The following is a 24,324-nucleotide window of genomic DNA, read 5'->3' on the forward strand; positions in this document are numbered from 1 at the left end:
AACTTTAATACCACACACAATCATCATTAAAAATCAGGAGAAAAATATAGGTGATTATTTTATACTTTTATTTTTCTGTATATTTTTGAAAATAGAGAGGAACTATTCCTTCCAAACCAAGACTCTTGAGAATTGCAGTTTGTTTCCTCTTTCTCTATCTTTTCCTTCTTTCTTCTTTTCTACACTGTTTCATCTTCTCTTGAAATATATAAAAAAGTACTGATGCCCAGACTTACTCCCAGAGATTCTGATTAAATAGTTTTGATATAAGGCCTTGGGTATTTGTTGCTGCAGACAGAGTAGATTACCATTGATATTACTGTTTCTTTTCTTTGACCTGTGCCTCCTTTTCTTGTTTTCTTGTTTAGAACCATACTCAATGTTATCTTACTATCAAATACTATCTTGAATTAATGATGTCAGTAATGAAGCTATATTTCTATAGATATCTCTAGCACAGTATTTTTTCTTATTTTTTATATAAAATAGTAATTCATTACATTTATCTATCACAAGCATGATAAAATGGAAGGAATAAGTATTATGAATAATTTTTCCTTCTTAAATTTTTACTTAATTTTAATTGGAACTATTTTGCTAAATAGGATTTTTAACAATTATTTAATTAGTTTATTTTCTTAATTCTGGTTGCTTGATAAATAATACTACATGATGCTTATCCCCAAAGAAAATGAAAGAAAAGGCAAGAAATACAATAAAATTAAATTCTTTCAGGAAGGGTGGAACGTGGTTTTTCTTCCTTCAGTTTCTTCTTCAAATGCCATTTATATTATAGAAATAGTTCTGTTTTTACCTTCTGCCATCTTTAAAAGGAACAGGAGGTGGGCATGGTGTCACAGTAATTTTAATTGATGATATCTCAAGGTGAACCCATTGCATAAGGAGAAATTGCTTTCAAATGTTATACTTGCTGTTTTTGGTGATTTACAGAAAATTATGTAATGAGATCATTTGGGTGAACTAATGCTCTTTTTGTGCCTACAAATTTTGATTGCTTTAACAGTACTAATTTAAAACATGTCTGCATTGGAAAAATCTAGATTTCTTTAAAAATAATTTATGGCATGCAACATGTAATATTTCTTTCCTTTCAACTGCTTTCTATTATATGCTTAGGGTTTAGATCGCTCCAATTCCTGGGTTAACACTGGTGGTCCAAAAGCTGCCCCATGGGGATCCAACCCCAGTCCAAGTGCAGAATCAACACAGGTGGTGTTTACGTTAGAGGCTTCTTTATTGGCTGCTGATGTTTCCCTTTAGAACATTACCTTTAGTACATACTATGATTTCAGTGGCTTGCTTTTTGAATCATTAAAAAGTGTGTATTTTTGTTTACTTAGCACATTTCCAACTACTATGCATGAATACCATCAATTATGCAATTCTGCTTTACCTTTCTATTTACTCTCTCCTCCTCCTTCCTTCCTAATATCCTCTATCAGTATTTCAATGCCTGGTGTTTATACAATTGATGGTGCTTGTAACAGTTTCTACTTTAGCAGTAGCACATATTTAGTGGGAAGTTTTTCATTTGCTTTTGGTTTTAAATGTAGCTGTTGTATCATTTTCATTTAGCATTTAGTATCCAGTCATGTTTTTCCATAATCACTGAGTAGAAGGATAATAAGCAGAAATTAAATGTGAACAGTATATTAAAATTACCTCCATGCTATGATATGTTAACTGCCAGAACCAAATTAACTTTAATCTGAAGTGTGTTGCAAAGTATGAAATCTGTTAATATTTGTTTCAGTTAGATTTTTGGTTGCTTAAAACTCTAGTTGCTTGATACCTAAAACTGCATGGTGGCTCAAAATATACTTCTCATCTGTGCAGCAACTTTGGAGAAAAATATTCTTGTTCTTGGAAAAGAAAACTTAGTTAAAATTATAGATTATGTGCATTTGATGTGACAATGGTACACTTAAATTTTTATATAATAGTAAAAAAATTTGTAATTTCATACTTTTTATTTCTTGTATTAAGATAAAACTTTTGATTTCTTTTTTCATCTAAAAGCAGTTGAGAAGTATGTTTTTACTTTTCATATTTTCTCACTAGATATGTGCATGTTTATAGATCACAGATAAATATTTCATTCTTTGCAGCACTCTGAATGTTATATAGTCATTAGATTAATCTTTAGAAAGACTAAAATTGTCTATAAGCCACTTTTATACCTCTAATGCATTGTCATTAAAGCAGCTTAAGTTGAATATGAAATGAGCAATAAAATAGACGGTTGTTGAAACCTTGATAAAGCTTTGTCTTTAAACATGTGCATAATCCTCGAGCTGCAAAATTATTAACAGCAAAATTTAATGTTATCTCGTCATTCATTCATCTTCACTTCATAGGCTATGGATCGAAGTTGTAATCGTATGTCTTCGCACACAGAGACGTCAAGTTTCTTACAAACATTAACGGGACGTTTACCAACTAAAAAGGTAGATTCATATGAAGACAGTTCGTATAGGGGGAAAGTAACTCAAACAATTACATAGATGTAAATTTTCTTTATATAAATAATCTGAGATATTAAAATAAATGCATTGTCTTTGGGGGAAGACACATCTAAGCCAGCACTGATGCCTTTTTGGACATAACTTTTCCAGTGTAGGCTTTTACCTAGTAATATTTATTTTACAGGATTGACTTATTTTTAGAGTTTAGTGAATTCAAATTTAAATATCAAATTTTAATACCAAAAAAATGTATCAACTCTTATACTATTTCTGTAACTGCTTCTGTTTTGTGTTTTAAATCTCCAGGGAAAGGAAGATGAGTTAGAAAAATTATCACTCTTAGTAAGATATGTTGATTTGCTTCCCTTATGCACAGTTTTGTTAGTCTTTTCTCATATAATATACACTAATTTGCAAATGCTTTGTATGCATATCCATTGCAAGGCAGGAATTTTCTTCTTTTTTTGTTTTTGAAAAATGTCTTTAAATACCTGAAAATATGAGAATTAATGACATAAAAATTGAAATTTTAAAGGTATTTCCTAATTGTACCAGCAAAATGTGATGAATATATTTACATATGTTAACATACATGCTTAAAGCAAAACCAAGATATTATTTGTAACTATGGTTTTGTTCTTGTTTCTGTTTGCAGGTACAATTTAGGAGGCTAGTTTCTCACTTGTCCTTTCAAAATTACATTTTACTCAAAGATAACATGTAATTTTTTCAGCTGTTCAACATACCACTCTGTCTTACATACATGAATAGTCGTTTCGTTAATGGGTGTCGTCACTGCATCATTGAATGGTTCACATGCCTTGTTTTGCTTATTATCATTGTATCTTCATTTGTATTTGCACTGTTACCTAATTTATTTTATCAGTCTCATTGTTCTTGCTAGTAACTCTAAGCTTACTTCTGGTAGCTTTTCCATGAGGAGCTGGCTCTGCAGTGGGTTGTTTGCAGTGGCAGTGTTCGAGAGGCAGCGTTACAACAGGCCTGGTTCTTTTTTGAATTAATGGTGAGCAAACTAAACACATTCATTAATCCTATGAATCCTTTTCTGTTGTTTGTCTTTTTGTACCTAGGGAACAAAAGTACATGTTTTATACCTATAAATAAACATTGCAAACAAAGCCTTTAACATGCCATTATAAAGTTTGAAGTAACACATTTCACCAGAGAGGGTGGCAAAAGTAATGTAGCATATTTTTTCTTGTCTGAACATACATGTACATAATGGTGGTACTGTGGATTTTACATCAGCTATAGGAAGAATAGCTTTATAGATTGACTAACTGTTAAAGCTCATGGGGATAAACCAGCTAGAACCAACAACAAAAGACAAAAGAAAATACTTTTTGCCTAATTCAATAAATGATATTAAGAATGAATGCATTTCATACATATATATAAATTGCAATAAGGAATTCACAGTGTGTTAGTACAGCTGTTAGCCTAGGCACAGAAGTGTTGAATAACTTGCCTAAATATACACAGTATTTAAAGGTGACAAAATTCAAACGCAGATATTTTGACTGTAAAGACTTTACTCTTAGTCCTGCCTTCTCTAGAATGCTTATATCACTGGAGTCTTTACCCGCCTCAAAAAAAAAAATAGGCAAAGGGGGGGGAAAAAGTAAAGAAAAGAGGAAAAGGGACGGAAGAGAGAAAAAACAAAGAGAATCTCTAGAATTTATAGGATTATTCTCAGCATTCAGTGTTTTTAATATTGTGGGACTAGGACATTTTTCGCTAGTAATTTATTCAAACTCAGAACTCTTACTGCTTTGAGTAGGAACCAACTCACAGCTGATCTTCCATGGGTTTTCGAGAGGCTGTAAATCATATAGGAGACTACCCATCATTCTCCCTCCCTGGGAGCCATGGTGGATCGGAATGCCAGAGAGATTTCTGCGTGGCTCCCTATAGTTAGTAGCACAACAGAATACGCCACCAGAGCTCCCTACTGATTTATTAATCTACAAAAATAAACAAACTAGAGACTTCAGAAAAGTGAGAGAAAGCTCATTTTTATAATGGAAGAGAAACATTAAATTTACATTGCATATGCTTTTAATATAAGATCAAAATTTTGATTGACTTATTTCTTAATAGTTTATAAGCCTGTCCACATTTCCTAAATATAGTATAAGGCCAATTTAAGATGTGGCTCTTTTATTTAAATACTGTAGGCTCCCTGAAATTTCAAAGTCCCCATTACCTTTATCACAGTGTTGTGGTAATAACCCACCTCTAGAAGCCTTTTTTTACATGTAAATCACTGTTATTTTTTAACCAATATTGATTACTAATATTTACCCATCAAATATTTCTCGTACGCCCACTATATGCTGAAGAGACCACAGTAAACACAGGTTTCTGATCTTTCAGAGCTCACATTTTGCGAGTAGAAGATGGCAATACTCTTGCATTTTGAAAATTTGCACAAAAAATTTAGAGAATGAAACTTTTTCTTTTTAACATATGCAAATTCCCCCCCCCTTTATTGATAGCAAAATTTTATAAAAGTGATACAGTGATTTAGTTGATTTAAAAATTGAGGTGCATAAAGAGACCATAATCTCCATCCAAGCAGGTATATGCACACCCATGTTTATTGCAGATTTGTTCACAATAGCAAGGAGTTGGAAACAACCTAAGTACCCATCAACAAATGAATGGGTAGAGAAACTGTGGTATATTCACACAATGGAATACTATGCTGCATTGAAAAATAAGGAACTCATGCAATATTATTCAAAGTGGGTTACTCTGGAGGACATTATGCTGAGTAAAATATCTCAGTCACAAAAGGATAAATACTGCATAGTGCCACTGTTGTAGAATGGGACTGACTTCAGGGTTGGGGTAAGATTGAGAAAAACTGGATAGATTATGTATACTGCATTGAAATAGATGAGGGAAAGAACAGTTAAAAGTGATATATGATAGGGTATTATGATTATCACAGGAATCCAGAGTTAAGGTTGCATAGTGGAGTGCATTGGGGCAGGGTGGGGGTAGGGATCCGGGGGAGGGGTATTGTATACCAACAAAGAAGTTTATCTTTTGCTTTTCGAAGAGAGGAGTTGAACTGGGGCGGGGGGGTGGGTAGAGAAAAAAGTGCAACAATGAATGAATGGAAATCCAAAATATCTGTAAATGTTCATTAAAATTAATAAAATAAAATTTGAAAAATGAGGTGGAGGCATAGAGCCTTTAAGAAGAAGTTTTAAGCAATTATATGCAGGTTTGAGTTTATTTCACCTTTCTTTTGAATTTTAAAGTATACATGATTTGAATCCACCAGTGGCTCTGTGGGTAAAAAAAATATGGACAGTCTCCTCAAGCTACAGTTTTATAATCCCTTGTTATGAGAACTGACAATGAATAGGATGACAAAAGAAGAATTGATGCATTTGGTATTGAAGAGTGTGGAATATCCCATAGACTACCAAAAGAACAAACACGATATGTCTTGGCGAAAGAATGCATCTAGAATGCACCTTGAAGGCATGGATTGTGAAGCTTCGTCTCATATACTTTGAACATGTTGTGACAAGAGGCTATTCCTTGAAAGGGAATTGTGACTGGAAAGATGGAAGGATCGGCGAAGGAGAAGGGAACCCTTAATGAGATGCTTGATACAGTGTCTGTGGCAATAGGCTCAAATATGTTGGTGATGATGAGAATTGCTCAGGATATGACAGGGTTCAGATCTCTTGTGCTATTAATCTTAGCCTGAGGACACTTAACGACAACAAAAGCCTACAGAAGAGTCAGCTATGAATCAGTATCAACTTGAAAGCATTAAGTTTGAGTTGCATTTTTTAAAATATTTACAAGTCTAAAGTCATTTCAGCTATCTCTTAAATGGTAAGGCATAAGGAAAAAGAACGTTAATGTTTAGAATTATGTTGTTGTTGCTTTTGGGTGCACTGAGTCAAGTATGACTCATCGTGACCCTATGAACAACTGATCTGAACACTGTCCTATCCTGTGCCACTCTCACAATCTCTGACACAGTCAAGCCAATTTCCTCAGTCATTGTGTCAACCCAGAGGGTTGAGGATCTTCCTCTCTTTCACTTCCCCTCCACTCTACCAAGCATGATGTCCTTCTCAAGGAAAAACTTCTCCTAGAAACATGCCCAAAGTATATGAGAAGCTTCAAAGTCTTTGCCTCAAGTTTCTCTGGCTGCAATGTCATCAATATAGAGAAACAAAATACCTAATTATTCTTTTGGCAGTCCCTTTAGATATTCAGCACTCTTCTGCAACACCACATTTCAAAGACAGTCATTCTTCTTCGGTCATCCTTATTCATTGTCCAGCTCTCAAATTCATTGGAAGTGATTGGAAAGACCATGGCCTGAATGAGGCACACCTTTGTCCTCAAACTGACATCATTACTCCTCAATAATTTGGAGAAGTCCCTGACTATTAAAAACTGAAGTAACTGCTAATTAAGTTCTTAAGAAATTAACAGTTGTTGCATATATATATATATAAAATATTTTTTTTCAGGTAAAGAGCATGGTACACCATTTATATTTTAATGACAAACTTGATGCTCCAAGGAAAAATCGTTTTCCAGAACGTTTCATGGATGATATTTCTGCTCTTGTCAGCACAATTGCTAGTGATATAGTTTCACGATTTCAGAAGGTAATGATAACTTTTAAATAATTATATTTATAATCTGTTCTGCTAAGATTAGTGGTAGACGAGTTACTTAAAGGTGAATGTCAACCATGTCCCAAATGTTTGATCTGCTGTAGCATTCCATGAGTTCTGACATCAGCTGTTCATCCTTCGTTCATTTCCTCCACTCCTCTCTGTCCCTTGCGTTTTGTGATTCCCTGGAAGGTCTCACGGAAACTTAAAACTCTCTCAGGATAATGACTCACGCAGCGGAGAGAAATTCAGGCTAGTGTTGCATATGTTGGTGAGAGATGAGTCAGAATCTTGTAGACTGCCAGTTGCAGCCCAGCTGGATGCTGTCCCAGGAGGGTGAGCATCCCAAAAACATGAGCATTAATCTTCTATGAGCTTATGTAGACCTCTAGTATGGGAGAGCCTATATCCCATCCTAGTCCTGTTTTCTTAATTTGATAAATGCTTTATCACAAAATAAAAGAAGTTAATCAATGGCTTAAAAAGCCATTTTGAACAATAAACCCTTAACACTTGTCAAAAGACCAAGGGTGGACCTTAACCAACTTTGCAAAGGGAACTGTTCCTATCAGCAAAACAAAACCAGTTCTCATAAGGTCAGACATATTCCCCACACTGCTACACCTTTTCTCTTCATTCCAACACCATTTTTACTACTTTCCTGGGTTCAGAATCCATTGTGATAGCTCACAGACCACAAAGAACCATATTAGGGAAGTCAAAAGGTTAGTAGCAGAATATAATCACTCAGACAAGGTCGCTTCCAAAATGTGCTTGTGGGCACCTCAGCGGTGAGCCTCACAGACTTAGGCCCAAACTTCCAGTTACAGTTCTTCCCATTAGTCATCCAACAAACTTTGTCAAAGGCTCTTAGCTCTAGTTCCTTGTAGGGTAGCAGTCCTAAGGTCCACTCTGTCTCACTTTAATTCTCTGTTGTGGCTACTGTTACTGCTGCTTCCATAGGCTCTGGTCTGACTGGCACAAGAATCTCTAGCATCCAAGAATGAGTTGCATTCTCTTATTTCTTCTTTGCTGGTGGTGAGGTTCTCCAATTTTGTGGCTAGCTCTGCTCAATTTAATAGTCAGACTAAACAAGCTCCTTGTGGATAGGGTAACAAACCCTATTCACATATTCCGCCCATCCATAAGGCAAAGTTAGTCAGTGGCTAGGGATTCCATTTTGAGCAGTTAATCCTTAATACCACAGCACCATAAAAAAATCAAATCTCTGAAGCTATAATTAAAACATCATATTTTTATTTATTTTTGTTTTCATTCTGTTTCTTAGGACATAGAAATGGTTGAGAGACTCAATACAAGTCTGGCATTCTTTCTTAATGATCTGTTGTCTGTTATGGACAGAGGATTTGTCTTTACACTCGTAAAGTCCTATTATAAACAGGTAATGCATGTTTAGTAATCACATAATTTATATACTGTTGGGTTTGTTTTCTTTAATAGATCTGGAGCTAAGAGGATTTCAAAAACACAAGTATATACTTAAAAAAAAATTAATGTAGCATTGTTGCAGGAATCCGACCCTCTGTCCAGTGAACAACGAAGGAACAACGCTATAGGCTCTTTTGTGAAGCAAGAAAGGCATTGTTAGGCAAGGGGAGCACTGCAAGAGACCACAGCCTCACAACTGTCAGGCTCCCTAAAGGCAAAATGTTCTCTCCTTTTTTTTTTTAATTTAAAAGTTGTTTATTTTGTGAAATACTATATAACTTGGGAGAGACTAGAGAGCAACTCTCTTTATATAGGCTTAGGAGGTGTTTTTTGGGATCTTTTTTCTGTTGGTTAGTATTTATATGCAGTATGACTGGTTAGTTAAGTATACTGAGAAAAAGATCATGGGGTTAGCTTTTGTTCCCTCATTTGGTTTCTTAGCAGTCAACCCCCAGCCGCTCCAGGGGTCACAACTGCTAAAACAGTTTACTGTTACTTATCTTCCTGGACCCACTTCATTCCTGAGTCTGCCTCTGCATATTTTTAATAGTTGGGAAAATAGAAACTGCATTCATTTTATTACCATTTGAAGAGTATAGTAAATTGATAGGAATATAGCTTTTTCGTGAGTTGTATTAACCGTATCATGGCCACTTTTTCATTCTCATGAAGAATTAGAAGTCAATAACATAAGTGTGAAAATGCCATGCCATTGTAACACTTACATGGAATCATGGAATGAATAACTTACTGAAGTTTTTAAGTAATTATTGACACAACCACATTTACTTGTGGTTTCTTAACTACTGTTAACGTTGAAGATTTTAGAAATCATAAGTAAATGTAGAATGCAGATGCCAGTCAGCTTTTATTAAACCCAATGAATCCTGGCACTTTGTCATTGAAACCATTTGTCCTGCTTACCCAAGGCAGTTATGACAAAAAACAAAACAAAACAAAACACACACACATACAACAAACCACAAGTGAGTAGTTTTATAAAAGTGCAACAATGAATGAATGGAAATCCAAAATCTCTGTCAATTTTCATTAAAATTAATAATAATAAAAAATAGTAGTGAAAAAAAAAAGTCTTATTCTCACAGCTTTGGAGACTTGATGTCCGAATTCAGGTTATAGAACTAGGAGGAAGTTTGTTGTCTGTAGCCTAGGGGTTCCTTGGCATTCTTTGACATTACTTTTGTCTCGATTCAACTCTTTTTATAATACAGGTTGACTACATTAGAGACCCACATATTCTGGAATGACCTTATAAATATAAAGGTATAAAAATTCTTTCTAGGCAGGATAACATCCACATGTACTGGGTTTAGAATTTCAGTACCTGTTTTGGGAGGAACACAAGCAATAGGTCACTGAAAAGAGGAGAAGAAAAGATGAAAATGGATGTTTAAAGACTCTGAAACTTGCTCTAGAACATAGAGAAACCAAATCAAAAGGGGAAAATGAGAAAATAAGAGAGCTGAACAGATTTCAAAGGGCAGCTTGAGAAGACAAAGTATAACAAAATGTGCAAACACCTGAAGTTAGATAACAAAAAGGGAAGAACATACTTGGCATTTATAAGCTCAAAAAACTGAAGAACAAATTTAGCCCTCCATTTGCAATCCTGTAAAAAAAGGCTGTATGGGGAAAATTACCAAATGACACAGAAATCATCAATAGAGTCAGTGTACCAAATAGAAGTGGTCAACACTGAACCATTTCAGTATAGTACTGAGATTTAAGCATAGTAATGACCAGTGGTATGAAGGAAGAAGCCCAAGCTACCCTGAATGCATTGGTCAAATGTAAGACTGCAGGAATGGACAGAACATTAATTGATATGTTTCAAAAAACAGATTCTGTTCTGAACATGCTTATTCAGTCTGTGCCAAGAAATTTAGAAGACAGCTACCTGGTCAACTGACTGGAAAGGGATCCATACTTGTTCCGATTCAAAAAATGAGTGATCCAATAGAATGTAGAAATTATTGAACAATGTCATTAATGCTAGCTAGCTGCTAGTAAAATCTTTCTGAAGGTTATTAAAAAAATGACTAAAACACATCAGCAGAAGACTACCAAAAATTGAAGCTAAATTCGGATTATTGATATCAAATGAATTTTGACAGAAAGCAGAGAACGTTAGCTTGTGTTTTATTAACTATGTAGATGCAGTCTCATGGGTGGATTACAAGCAAGATAATAACATTGACAAGAGTAGATAGTCCAGAACATTTTATTGTACATGGATAAAGAAGCAGTCATTCCAAAATGCTGCTACATGGTTGCAAATCAGGCAAGGAGTACATCAGAGTTGGTTTCTTTCCTCAAACCTATTCAGTCTGTTTCCTGACAAATACTTCAAAGAAGCTGGACTATATGAGTAAGAATGTGGTATACAGATTAGAGAAAGACTCATCAGCAACCTGTGTTATGAAAATGACAGAACCTTCTTACTGAAAGTGAAGAAGCTTTGAAACACTTACTAAAGATCAAAGACTATAGCTTTCAGTATAGTCTTGAGGATTATACCTGAACATAAACATAACATGCTCACAACTGTCATTAAGTAACATCATAATAAATGGAAAAAAGATTGAAATTGTCAATGATTTTCTTTTACTTGTTGGATCCACAGTCACCATGCATAGAAGCAACAGCCAGCAAATCAAATGACATGTTGCCACAGACCTCTTTAAAGTGCTAAAGAACTGGGACATAACTTTAAAGCTGTGGTATACCCTGCTTGCTGAAACTGAGGAGGATCTGAAGCACCTGATGCAGAAGGTCAAGGACTGCAACCTTTAGTATGGATTGAAGCGCAACATCAGGAAAACAAAGATTCTCACCACTGGGCAATTGGCAACATCATGATAGACAGTAAAAAGATTGAGATTGTTGACACTTTCAGTTTGCTTGGCTCCACAATCAACACTCTTGGTACCAGCAGAAAGTAAATTAGAAGACGAATTGTATTGTGAAAATCTGGTGTCAGAGACCTCTCCAAAGTACTGAAGAACAACAATGTCAGTCTGGAAACTAAGGTGCATCTGATCCATGCCAAGGTCTTTGCAATTACCTGCTATGCATCGGAAAGCTGGCCAGTGACTAGGGATGATAGAAGGAGAATTGATGCCTTTGAGCTGTGGTGCTGGAGAAGAGTATTGAATATACCGTGGACTGCTAGGAGGACAAACAAGTTCAACCTAGAGAAGGTGAAACCAGGCTGCTCCTTGGAGGCAAGGATTCTGAAGCTTCATCTGACATACTTTGGACATGTTACAAGGAGAGACCAGTCCTTGGAGAGGACATCTTGATTGGGAAAGTGAAGAGAGGAAGGTCCTCGACGAGATGGATTGACTTCATTGACTGCGTTAATGAGGGTAGGAGTGTTAGAGACAATAAGGTTGGCTCAGGATAGAGCAGGGTTCAGAGCTGTTGTACATAGGTTGTTTTGAGTCACAAGCAACTCAACAGCCACCTGACAACAACAGCAATGCCTGACTCAAGCTCTGGTATTTTCAGTTATTTTGTAGGCATGTGAAAGTGTATAATGAATAAGAAAGAAAACAGTTGGAAAAAATAGAGCCAGCAAAACAGAGGAAAACCCTCAATGAAATGAATTGTCACAGGAACTGGAACAGTGGGCTTAAGCACAACAGAATTTGTGAGGATGGTACAGGAGTAGCAGGGCTTCATTCTGTTGTATCTAGGGTCGCTGTGAGTCGGTAGCACCTAACAACAGCAGCTTCCTTTTGGAAAGCTTTTGTAATTGGTTCTGATGGGCCACGTGGGCAGGAAGTTATATATTCTTCTTATAATTACTTTGGAATCTTTAGAAATAAAGATCTCTGAGTTCTATTCCAGAGTAAACACAGGATAATGTTTGGTTCTTTTCATAGAAGAGATAAGAAAATATGCTGAGTCCATGATCAGCTTAGAAATATTTGCAACACTAAATACTATTCTCACCTTTCTCCCAAAATCTCATGCTACCCAAACCTGTCTTGTGTTTTTTTTAGACAGTGACCTTCTAGATTTGCCAAACATTATATTTGATCCTGTTACTGCTGTTGTATACCTTTGAGTTGGAACTGACCTATAGCAGGTTTTCAGAGGCAGTTAAGTCACGTGGGGGAGATTGCCCTTCTTTCTCCCACAGCATAGCTCTTGAATTGAAACCGCATATGTTGGCGATGGCAGAACAGTTCCTTACTACTAAGCCACAAGAGCTCCATGTGTTAAACCCTAGAAATAATAACGCTTTTAAGTCCATACATAGTATGCCTCATGAACTAACTTACAGTATAATTGTGAAAAGAGACAGTTGAAAATATAGGAAAAAGACAGTTTTATGAAAATGCTGGTGATTTCGTTTTATAGGTGGTATGAACTTATTTTGTGGACTCAATGTTTCTTTCTATGTGTTATGTATGGTGTTTATAAATAGTCTTTGAAAAATGAAAATATTAATGGAATACTGGAAATATAAGAATATAGTTTTTAGGTAAGTCAAATAGACTTTAACAGTAAATCTTGTGATTTCTGAATTTCCTCATTGTAGCAGTGCCTGGAAAAAAATTGATAGTATTGTGTTGTTGTTGTTTGTTGTTAGGTGCCATTGAGTCACTTGCGGCTCATAGCGATCCTATGTACAAAAGCCCTAAACCCTGCTCTATCCTGTGCTAACTTTATTGTCTGTCTCTCTCACATCTACCCCCATTGCCCCGGTCACTGAGAACAATCCATTTCATCAAGGTGTCTTCCTCTCTTGCACTGTCCCTCAACCCTCCCAAACATGATGTCTTTCTCCAAGAACTCGTTCCTCCTTGTAAAATGTCCAAAGTATAATCTATAAAATAAATTTTTAAAAAATCCAACTTGAATAAGTTTTTAAAATTCTTTACTACTTTGTTTTAGTGTTAATATTAGAGAATTTATGTTTATTTGATATTCTTTTATTTATGAAATTCTTACTAGATATCTTCAAAGCTTTATTCATTACCAAATCCAAGTGTCTTGCTATCCTTGAGGTTGGATTTTCTGAGAATCATCTGTAGCCATGAACATTATGTTACCTTAAACTTGCCCTGCAGTTTACTTACTCCCCCTGCATCTCCATCACCTTCTGTTTCGTCTGCAACGTCTCAGGTATGCAAACAGCTTATTTGTATGTGAAAATAATGATATATTTTAAGTCCATATTTCTGAGAAAAAATTAACTCTAGAAAGACATAATTAAGACTTAAAGAATAATAGCCAGATAATACACTCAGTTCAAAGTCCTTCCTCAGTATGCACTCATTTAATCCTTGCTTAAGTTTGGTTTAACCAAACCCATTGCTGTCAGTCAAGTCAATTCCAACTCATAGCAACCTTAAAGATCATGTTTCTAACATCTTTTTCATAAAGAATAGCTCTTGAGTTTCAATCACAGACTAATATGGCAGCCACCAAGCTCTTTAATCACTGTATCACCACAGTGGCTCCTTAAGTCCACTGTTATCTTCATTTTACAGAGGAAAACCTGAAATATAGGAATATCAGGATATTACCCAAGGTGACGTAGTAGAAAAGTGACAAAACTAGGCTTTGAATCCAGGCTCATGGTGCTTTTATTCCAGAGATCAAGTGTTGTGGTCTCTAGGATAAAACAATTGCTATGTTTTGTGGCCTTCCACAAATTCAGACATGTTTGAAGTCACCAGCTCATTTATTTAGATGCTTTCACAAGTTGGGATCTCTGGAAGCTGACTCTGTACTGGAGGTTAGAGGGCAAAATTTTCAAGCATCAGTATCTTTGAAAGAAAGAAGGACAAACCAAAATTGAGCAGAGAGAGAAAAGTCAACCTGTAAGTCAGACCTATCAAAGCTCTGCCAAAACTTTATGCCCAGAAACCTAAAAGGAAACTTTGCTGTTGTTGTTGTGTGCTGTCAAGTTAATTCTAACTCTATCATGACTCACTGTATAGAGAAGCCCATTGGATCTTCTAGGCTGTAATTTATGAGATCTGTGCACCAGTTCTTTTCTGCTGTGGAGCCACTGGTGGATTCAGACAACTGGTCTTTCAGTGACTGTCAAGTAGTTAACACTTGTGCCATCAGTACTCCTTTAAAGGAAATTAGATCTACATTTATAGGTTCTCATCACGTGGCACTTAACTTCAAGAAACTAATCGTTTTTCGAAAGATCAAGAAAATGCCATTCTTTCTTTTTATAGAAGTCCCATAAGAATAGTTCCTGGATATAGACTAGAAGAGGATGAGATTGAGGAGACACTTAATTTTGAAGTATGTCTTGGGAGGTGCTATTTTTGCAATATTAAACAGCTTACAAAAACTCAGAAAATTTCAAGATGATTACAATCTTCCAGAGATAGTATATTTTTTTTTAAAAAGTAGTTTTACTGGTATTCTCTGGAAGCCAGTAATTTTTACTATAAATATTTCTCTTGTACTCTGCATTGAGCATAAAAGTTTATAATTTTGACTCAGTTTCCTTTTTTTCCTTCTTCAGTGTACGGTGTTTAAACGTTGTTGTTGTTATTGATTGCCATCGGGTTAAGCACAACTCATAGCAACCCTATGAACAAAATGCCTGAAAGCCTTTCTTTCTTTTTTTTTAAGGCCTTTCTATAACTATCGACATTTATCAAAATTCATAGTTTCCAAAGGCATGTTGTTTAGGAAGTGAATGCCACTCATTAAGTGACTAAATAAAGGACAAATTAGGTGGAAAATATTCATTGTGAGAAAAAGGAAATTTAATTAATTAAAAATTTATTCCATCCTACTTTCCTGTGCCAACAGTAGGAGTGATTACTTTTACCAATATTCATGATAGCAGTATTAAAGAAACTGCCATTCAAAAAGGTTTTTCTTTTCAAAAATACTCACACTTCATCTGTTGTGAAGCTTTTTAACTATAAGATAATTTGTTGCATAGGTATTACAGGGTTATTTCAATCCCTCTTCTACAACAGAGTTCTGGATTTTCCACAAATGTACAAGACCAGAAGATTGCAAATATGTTTGAATTGTCTGTACCTTTCCGCCAGCAGCATTATTTGGCAGGACTTGTTTTAACTGAACTTGCTGTTATTTTAGACCCTGATGCTGAAGGGTGAGTAGATAAGTTTTTGCCTTTTAGAATGTCACTTTGATTTTGAACAATGTAGTTGTGCTAATTATGCCTCCTAAGGACCAAAAGAATATTTTTCCCTCTATTTCTACTTCTTGATTCACTAAATCTGGAACATGTTATATCTCTTCATTTTAGGGAAGACATAGTTTTAAGAAATTCTCTTATCTGTGCATTTGCATTCTGTCTTTAAATGAGAGGGATATCATTGTTTATTTAGCACCATTTTCTTCTTAACAGTACCTAAAAATAATTATGCTTATTAGTAGGTAAGAAATATCTTTATATTTGTTTATATACAGTAGATGATTTTCAGTTGAGGAAGCAGTCTTACCTGCTTGATTCTTTATGAGGAGAATTTATCACTTGCCAATCAAATATGATGGATTTTATTTCAAAATATGTCCTATATATACTTATATTTTAAAAACTTCTAAAGATCGGTATACTTGTAAGAGAATTTTTGGAAATTAACACAGTCAAAAAAGGTATATTGTCTAGAAATTAGAATTTACAGAAATTGACGTGTTGTGGTCTAGCTTTCCTATGGGCTATAGTTATTTTTTTCCCTAATTGTGCTAAAATTGTGCACAATGAAACATTTGCCAAATCAAGAATTCTAACAAGTGATACTGATTACATTTTTCATGTCATATAACCATTCACACTTTCTTTTTATGATCATTCTACCAGAGTTTATCCATTCATCTATTGATGGAACTTTTAGGTGGTTTCTACCTTTTGGCTGTTATGAGTAGTACCTCCATATTGGTATGCAGGGTAATGTCTATAAAGGTCCTATAGCCTGAATAATGCATTTCCATAGGGTCGAAGGCTTGAGAAGGGTAAACTTAATAAGTCCATTTTCAAAATTGGTTGTACAGGGGTATGTCTTTCTTAATAGTTGTTTAAAGAAGTCTCTTTAAAAAAAAGGTCTGTAATCATAACTCAGTTGAATAATAAGCACCCCCCATTTATTCTCTTAATACTGTTTTAAGTTTTTAAGAAACAGTTTAACTTCATATCAGAGTTCCATTAAAACAAAAAAGGAGGTATCACAGCGCAGATTTTTCAGGAATGTTCTGATGCATTTGTTAAATGAGTGAATGAGATTTACTAAGTTCTTAAGGAAATGTTTGGGATATGGTCAGTGTTCAATAAATTGTGAAAGGAAAAATCATGACCTTGAGTCTATCCCACCTGAATTTCAGAACCATCTCAGGAACAGATTTGAGGCTTTGAACACTAATGAACGAAGGCCAGATGAGTTGTGGGAGGATATCAAGGGTATCATCCAGGAAGAGTGCAAACGGTCATTGCAAAGACAGAAGAGGAAGAAAAGACCAAAATGGATGTCAGAAGGAACTCTGAAAATTGCACTGGAGCGCAAAGAAGCCAAAGCACAGGGAAGAATTCAAGATACTAAAGAGTTGAATAGAAGATTTCAAAAGGCAGCACGGGATGACAAAGCAAAATATTACAATGAAATGTGCAAGGAGTTGGAGTCGGAAAATCAAAAGGGCCGAACTCACTCAGCATATCTTAAGCTCAAGGAACTGAAGAACAAATTCAAACCTCGAGTTGCTATAATCAAGGATGCTTTCGGCAGAACGTTAAATGATCCCGGAAGTATTAAAAAAAGATGGAAGGAATATACTGAGTCACTGTATCGAAAGGAATTGGAAGACACAGAAGAATTTCATGAAACAACATATGAGCAAGAGCCTATGGTGATGAAAGAAGAAGTTCAGGCTGCTTTGAAGGACATGGCCAAAAATAAGGCTCCAGGAATAGATGGTATACCAATTGATATATTTCAGTTAACAGATGCTGCCCTGGACGTGCTCACCAACTTGTGCCAAGAAATCTGGAGAACGACCACTTGGCCAACTGACTGGAAGAGATCGATATTTGTTCTTATCCCAAAGAAAGGCGACCCAACCGAATGTGGAAACTACAGAACAATTTCACTGATTTCACATGCAAGCAAGATTTTACTGAAAATTATCTAAAAGCGACTGGAACAGCACATCAACAGAGAACTACCAGAAGTCCAGGCTGGTTTCAGAAGGGATCGTGGTACTAGAGATATTGTAGCTGATGTTAGATGGATCTTGGCTGAAAGCAGGGAATACCAGAGGAATGTCTATCTGTGTTTCATTGACTATGCAAAGGCATTTGACTGTGTAGATCATAACAAACTGTGGCTGACTCTGAGAAGAATGGGAATCCCAGAACACTTGATCGTTCTAATGCGAAACTTATACTTGGACCAGGAGGCAGTCGTCAGAACAGAGCAAGGGAACACTGCATGGTTCAAAATTGGGAAGGGCGTACGCCAGGGATGCATCCTATCTCCATACCTCTTCAACCTATATGCAGAACAGATTATCCGGGAGGCTGGGCTCTATGAGGAGAAATGTGGGGTCAGGATTGGTGGACGATTTATCAACAATCTGCGTTATGCGGATGACACAACCCTGCTTGCTGAAACTGAGGAGGACCTGAAGCGCCTGCTGCAGAGTGTCAAGGACTGCAGCCTGCAATATGGATTGAGGCTCAATGTCAAGAAGACAAAGATTCTCACCACTGGACCAATCGGCAGCATCAGGATGGATGGTGAAGAGATTGAGATTGTACACAGCTTTAGTTTGCTTGGCTCCATAGTCAACAGTCTTGGCACCAGCAGCCAGGAAATTAAAAGGCGCATTGCCGTGGGAAAGTCTGCTGTTAGGGACCTCTCCAAAGTGCTGAAGAGCAGTGGTGTCTCTCTGGAGACTAAGGTGCGTCTGATACAGGCCGTAGTCTTCGCAATCACCTGTTATGCATCAGAGAGTTGGACAATGACCAAGGAGGATAGAAGGAGAACTGATGCCTTTGAGCTGTGGTGCTGGAGAAGAGTACTGAGAATACCATGGACTGCTAGGAAAACAAATAGATTTGTCCTGGAGAGGGTTAAACCGGGTGGCTCCTTGGAGGCAAGGATTCTGAGGCTCCGTCTAACTTACTTCAGACATGTAGTGAGGAGAGACTGGTCCTTGGAGAGGGACATCATGCTTGGGAGGGTGGAGGGATGGCGCAGGACAGGAAGGCCCTCTATGAGGTGGATTGATTCAGTGACTGGGATAATTGGGATGGGAGTGTCAGAGACAGTGCAATTGGCACAGGTCAGAGCGGAGTTTAGGGCTGTTGTACATAGGGTTGCTATGAGTCGCAGGCGACTCGACGGCACATAACAACAACAAGAACAACAAATTAAAAAAGCTCAACTTTTTTCATAATGAAGCTGTCAAAAAACCACTTTGCTGATCAGTCTGAACAGACTCGTAGCTAAACCTCCAGTGGTTTTTCGGAGATTTTACATCACAGTGGAGGAAACTGCCTTCTCTCCTGTGGAATCGCTGCTGGATTCGAACCATCAAAGAGACACCAGCTGTGGGCCACCACCGCCACTCCCAATGGATTACACCACCAGAGTTTTTGCAGTCACATGTTTCCAAATTAGAAAAGCATTTTATTTATAAAGAAGTACTTTTCTTACTGTAGAGCCTGGTGTCCTAAAACCTGAATAATGCATTTCTGTATAGGGTAGGAGGCTTGAGAAGGGAAAACTTAGTGAGTTAGTTATCTCTCTTTTATATTAATACCCTATTGAATAAAATGATTTTGGGTTTTTTTTTTAAGTTACCATTTTAAAAACAATAATACTCTGAAAACAACTTAACGAAAGTAAAACATTCTAAACAGTCATGGCCTTCAAATCATTGTCAAAATAAGTCAATTCCAGTACAAATTCCATCATATTTCTCAGACTGTAAATGTAAATATACTACTGCCTCATCTTCCTCCTTTAAGTGGCGGGTGGATTTGAACAGCTAACTTTTTGGTTATCAGTGTAACACATAATCTATTGTTCCACCAGTGGCCCTGTCTTAAATATTTTGATCAGAAACAGAGTAAGTTAAGTGTTGGGCTGCTAACTTGACATGAGTAGTTCCGATTCACCAGGCATTTCACAGGAGAAAGATGAGGCAGTCTGATTCCACTAAGATGTAGAGCCTCAGAAATTCAAATCTCTGCGTCAATAAAGACAGTGACAGATCAGTTTTTTGGAGGGAGACAGACAGGTGGATAGACTTTCTCAGTTAAGGAAGCAATGCACTGATTTGCATTTATCTTTTCTCAGTAACAAAACAGCACTAGTATAAGTAGCAGGACACATCTAATTAGGATCCAGCCCTGGAACTGGAGGTAGCTGCTCCTGGAGTTACATGGAAGAAGAATGTATACCTGAATAAGACCTGAATTATGTTAGGAAGGAAGGTAGAAAATAGGCATTGCCTCAGTAATCAGCAGAAAGAATAGAGAAGTTCAAGAGTCACCAGTTTCTGGGATGAATTTTCTGTGTCAAAGTTGAATTCTACATCTCTGCAAGATAAACAACCCAGTCACAAAATGGGCACAAGGATATGAATAGACATTTCACCGAAGAAGGAATTCAAATGGCAAACAAACACATGAAGAAATAGTCAAAATCTCTAGCTATTAGAGATAATGAAAGAGTTTAAAAAAAAACAACCCCCCCCAAATGATGTGTTCTATTGAAAGGTGGCTTTCAGGGTTTCTGTGGAACGGTATAATGCTTGCTAAATCTTTACAGTTGTTTTTCTGTCTGTAAGCTACAGTGTGTTGGTCTTTGATATGTGGACAGATTTTACTATTTTTTATAAATTCCAGAAAGCAAAATTATTATCTTTTTCTTTGTGAACTATAATAATATGAAAAACATGAGATAGTAGAGAATAGGATTATGGCTGTAACTTTTGCCTCTGCTTATTTTTTCCTTTACTTCTTCCTGGCACCCACACAAATTCCACAGGTGCTACCAAAATGGATCCCGAGTTCATCCACTTTAAAAAAAAAATTTCTTTCTTTTTTATCCACTTCTTTTCCTTACTTCTTTTATCTGAACAATGCTTCCAAGAAGCTATAGTGGTTGTGTGAATTTAGCGTTAGTATCCTAACTGCATCATTCAAAGTTGGAAAGAGTGTACACCAGGGATGTGTCCTATCTCCATACACTTTCAATCTATACGCATAACAGATCATCCAGAGGCTGGGCTCTCTGAGGAGGAATGTGGTATCAGAATTGGAGGAAGACTCATCAACAATCTGCATTATGCAGATGACACAACCCTGCTTGCTGAAATTGAGGAGAACCTGACGCACTTTGCAGAAGGTCAAGGACTGCAGCCTTCAATATGGGTTGAAGCTCAATATTAAGAAACAAAGATTCTCACCACTGGGCTGATTGACAGCATCATGATGGGTGGTGAAGTGATTGAGATTGTAAACAGTTTTAGTTGGCTTGGCTCTGCAATCAATTCTCTTGGCACCAGCAGCCAGGAAATTAAAAGACGAATTGCGTTGGAAAAGTCTGTTGTCAGAGACCTCTCCAGAATATTGAGAAGCAATGATAGCAGTCTGGAGACTAAGATGCGCCTGATCTAGGCCATGGTCTTTGCAGTCACTTGCTATGCATCAGACTAGGGAGGATAGAAGGAGAATTGATGCCTTTGATCTGTGGGGCTGGAAAAGAGTGTTGAGTGCACCATGGACTGCTAAGAGAATGAACAAGTTCCCCCTGGAGAGGGTTAAACCAGGCTGCTCCTTGGAGGCAAGGATTCTGAAGTCTATTTTAGACAGTTGCAAGGAGGGATCAGTCCTTGGAGAAGGAAATCATGCTTGAGAGGGTGTAGGGACAGTGCAGGAGAGGAAGACCCTCTATGAGGTGGATTGATTCAGTGACTGAGTTAATGGGGATAGGTGTGTCAGAGACAATGAGATGGGCATAAGATAGATCAGGATTTAGGGCTATTGTACATAGGATGCCTATGAGTCATAGGCAGCTTGACAGTACATGACAACAGCAATGATGCTAACTGAAGCCAGTCTTCTGTGAATGCATCCTGGCTGAAAGAATACCAGAAGAATGTCTCTTTATATTTTTTTGGCTACGAAAAGGCTTTTGACTGTAGAGCGTAACAAGTTATGGGTAAAATTGAAAATAATGGGAGGTTGTGGGATTTCATAGTTTCTAGTCTTCAATATGGATTTGAAGTTCAACATCAAGAAGACAAAGAGTCTCATCACTGGGCAGTTGGCAGCATGATAAGTGGAGAAGAGATTGAAGTTGTTAATTTCAGCTTACTTAGCCCCACAGTCAACACTCTTGGCATCAGCAGTCAGGAAATCAAAAGACGAATTGAACTTGAAAATCTGCTGTCAGGGACCTCTCCAGAGTACTGAAAAGCATCTGTGTCAGTCTAGAGACTAAGGTGCATCTAATCCAGGCCATGGTCTTGTCAGTTATTTGTTATGCTTCAGAAAGCTGCACAATGACTAAGGTTGACAGAAGAAGAATAGATGCCTTTGAGTTGTGGTGCTGGAGAAGAGTCTTGAACATACCATGGACTGCTAAGAAAAATGAATTGGTCTGTCTTGGAGAGGATGAAACCAAGTCTCTCCTTGGAGGCTAGGATTTTTAAGCTCTATCTCACATGCTTTGGCCACGTGGCCAGGAGAGACTGGTCCTTGGAGAAAGACGTATGCTCAGACCGGTGAAGGGACAGCACAGGAGAGGAAGATCGTGAATGAGATAAATTGGAGCTTGGTGTGTCAGAATTAGTGAGACTTGCTTAGGACAGGGAAGGGTTCAGAGCTACTGTACGTAGGGTCGCTATAGGTCACAGGCGACTCAACGGCACATAACAAAAACATACTATATTGGTTGTTTTTATTTAAGCCTCATGTTTTGAGTCAATAAGACCTCAGGGAGGGCCTTTGTATTTAAAAGTCAGTTGTTATATTTTGGAGGACTATACTTCTAAGTGGTACAGCACTCTTAATGTCATTTTGCTGTACTGGGGTAACCTGGTGTTGCTGCGATGCTGAACCTTGTGCTCTTGGGGTATCAAATGCCATAATGGTTACATGGTGGACAGTGTTTGGTGGAGCTTAAGACAGGTTTGGAAGCAGGAGTGACATCCACTTCCTAAACAGCATGCCTCTGGAAACTTTGTGAACTTTGATAAATGGCAATTGTTGTGGAAGGGCTTCAGACCTTTTGTTCGTGGGGTTGCTATGATTCGTACCCAACTTGACAGCAGTCAACAACAACATATAGTTATTATAGAAGTTCTAGTGGCCTACTGGTAAGGAATTGTGCTACCAATCCAAAGACATGCAGTTTGAATCCCAGTGGAGAGTTAGGTATAAGTTAGTACTGACCTAACAGCAACAGCTTAAGAGCTCTGGTGGCCTAGTGGTAAGCAGCTGTGCTGCAGTCCTGAAAGCTTGTGGTTCCAGTCCACCAGCTTCTCTGTGGGAGAACGGGAAGTCTCTTGTGTGGTTAATTGCCTCTGAAAACCTACTCGAAGTTATGACTTGGTTCCAACTTCACGACACACAGCAACAAGAACAATATAGGTCATAGTGAGGATAATATTTCCTAGATAGGAAATGTTTATTTGAAGAAAGATGACAAGATCTTAAGTGAGGCAGACATTTTGGTCTATGTGAAAAGATCAGACTTAATGACATTTACAGCTACTTAAGTTCTTGAATATTCAAATATACTACTAGTAAGTAGTTACTTAGAGATGCTCTGGGCAAAATTTTAAATGATCCAGGCAGTATCAAAAGAAGATGGAGGGAATACACAGATTCATGGTACCAAAAAGAATTTACTGATACTAAAATATTTCAGGAAGTACCATATGATCAAGAACCAGTCATAATGAGGGGTGAAGTTCAGGCTGCACTGAAGACATTGGAAAAAAAAATAAAGCCTCAGAAATTGATGGGATACCAATTGACATGTTTATAGGGCAGATGCAGCTTTGACATGCTCATCAGTATGTGCCAGGAAGTTTGGAGACCAACTGCCTGACCAACTAAGTGGAAGAGATCCATATTTGTTCCTGTTCCAGGAAAGGTGATCTGGCAGAATGTGGAAATTATCGAACAATGCCATTAATACCCCGTGCAAGCAAAATACTGCTGGAGATCATTTAAAAATGGCTAGAGCAGTGCATAATTAGGGAACTGCCAGAAGTTCAAGATGGCTTTAGACGAGGCCATTGCATCAGGGATATCATTGCTGATGTCAGATGGATCTTGGCTGAAAGCAAAGAATATCAGTGGAGTGTCTGTGCTTCATTGACTTTGCAAAGGCATTTTGACTTTGTGAATCATAACAAACTGTGGCTGAAAATGAGAAGAATGGAAATCTCATAACATTTATTTGTACTTACGTGAAACCTATACCTAGACCAAGAGGCTGTTGTGCCAGCAGAACAAGGAAATACTTTGTTGTTGTTGTTATGTGCCGTCGAGTCGCCTGCGACTCATAGCGACCCTATGTACAACAGCCCTAAACTCCGCTCTGACCTGTGCCAATTGCACTGTCTCTGACACTCCCATCCCAATTATCCCAGTCACTGAATCAATCCACCTCATAGAGGGCCTTCCTGTCCTGCGCCATCCCTCCACCCTCCCA

General features: G+C 37.3%; 1 protein-coding gene across 1 annotated transcript in view; it reads left to right on the top strand.

Moving 5' to 3' along the window:
* The window catches only part of DOCK7 (dedicator of cytokinesis 7), a 246,399-nt gene that overhangs the window by 166,404 nt on the left and 55,671 nt on the right, over window positions 1-24,324 (top strand). The window contains exons 23-28 of the mRNA XM_006879772.1: window positions 1,138-1,230; window positions 3,415-3,510; window positions 7,019-7,159; window positions 8,457-8,570; window positions 13,604-13,774; window positions 15,607-15,746. Coding sequence (XP_006879834.1) covers window positions 1,138-1,230; window positions 3,415-3,510; window positions 7,019-7,159; window positions 8,457-8,570; window positions 13,604-13,774; window positions 15,607-15,746 — 755 coding nt within the window. The remainder of the gene's footprint in view (window positions 1-1,137; window positions 1,231-3,414; window positions 3,511-7,018; window positions 7,160-8,456; window positions 8,571-13,603; window positions 13,775-15,606; window positions 15,747-24,324) is intronic.

Source organism: Elephantulus edwardii, unplaced genomic scaffold, assembly GCF_000299155.1.
Source record: "Elephantulus edwardii isolate Elephantulus edwardi_28Jun2011 unplaced genomic scaffold, EleEdw1.0 scaffold00005, whole genome shotgun sequence".
NCBI classification, from domain to species: domain Eukaryota; kingdom Metazoa; phylum Chordata; class Mammalia; order Macroscelidea; family Macroscelididae; genus Elephantulus; species Elephantulus edwardii.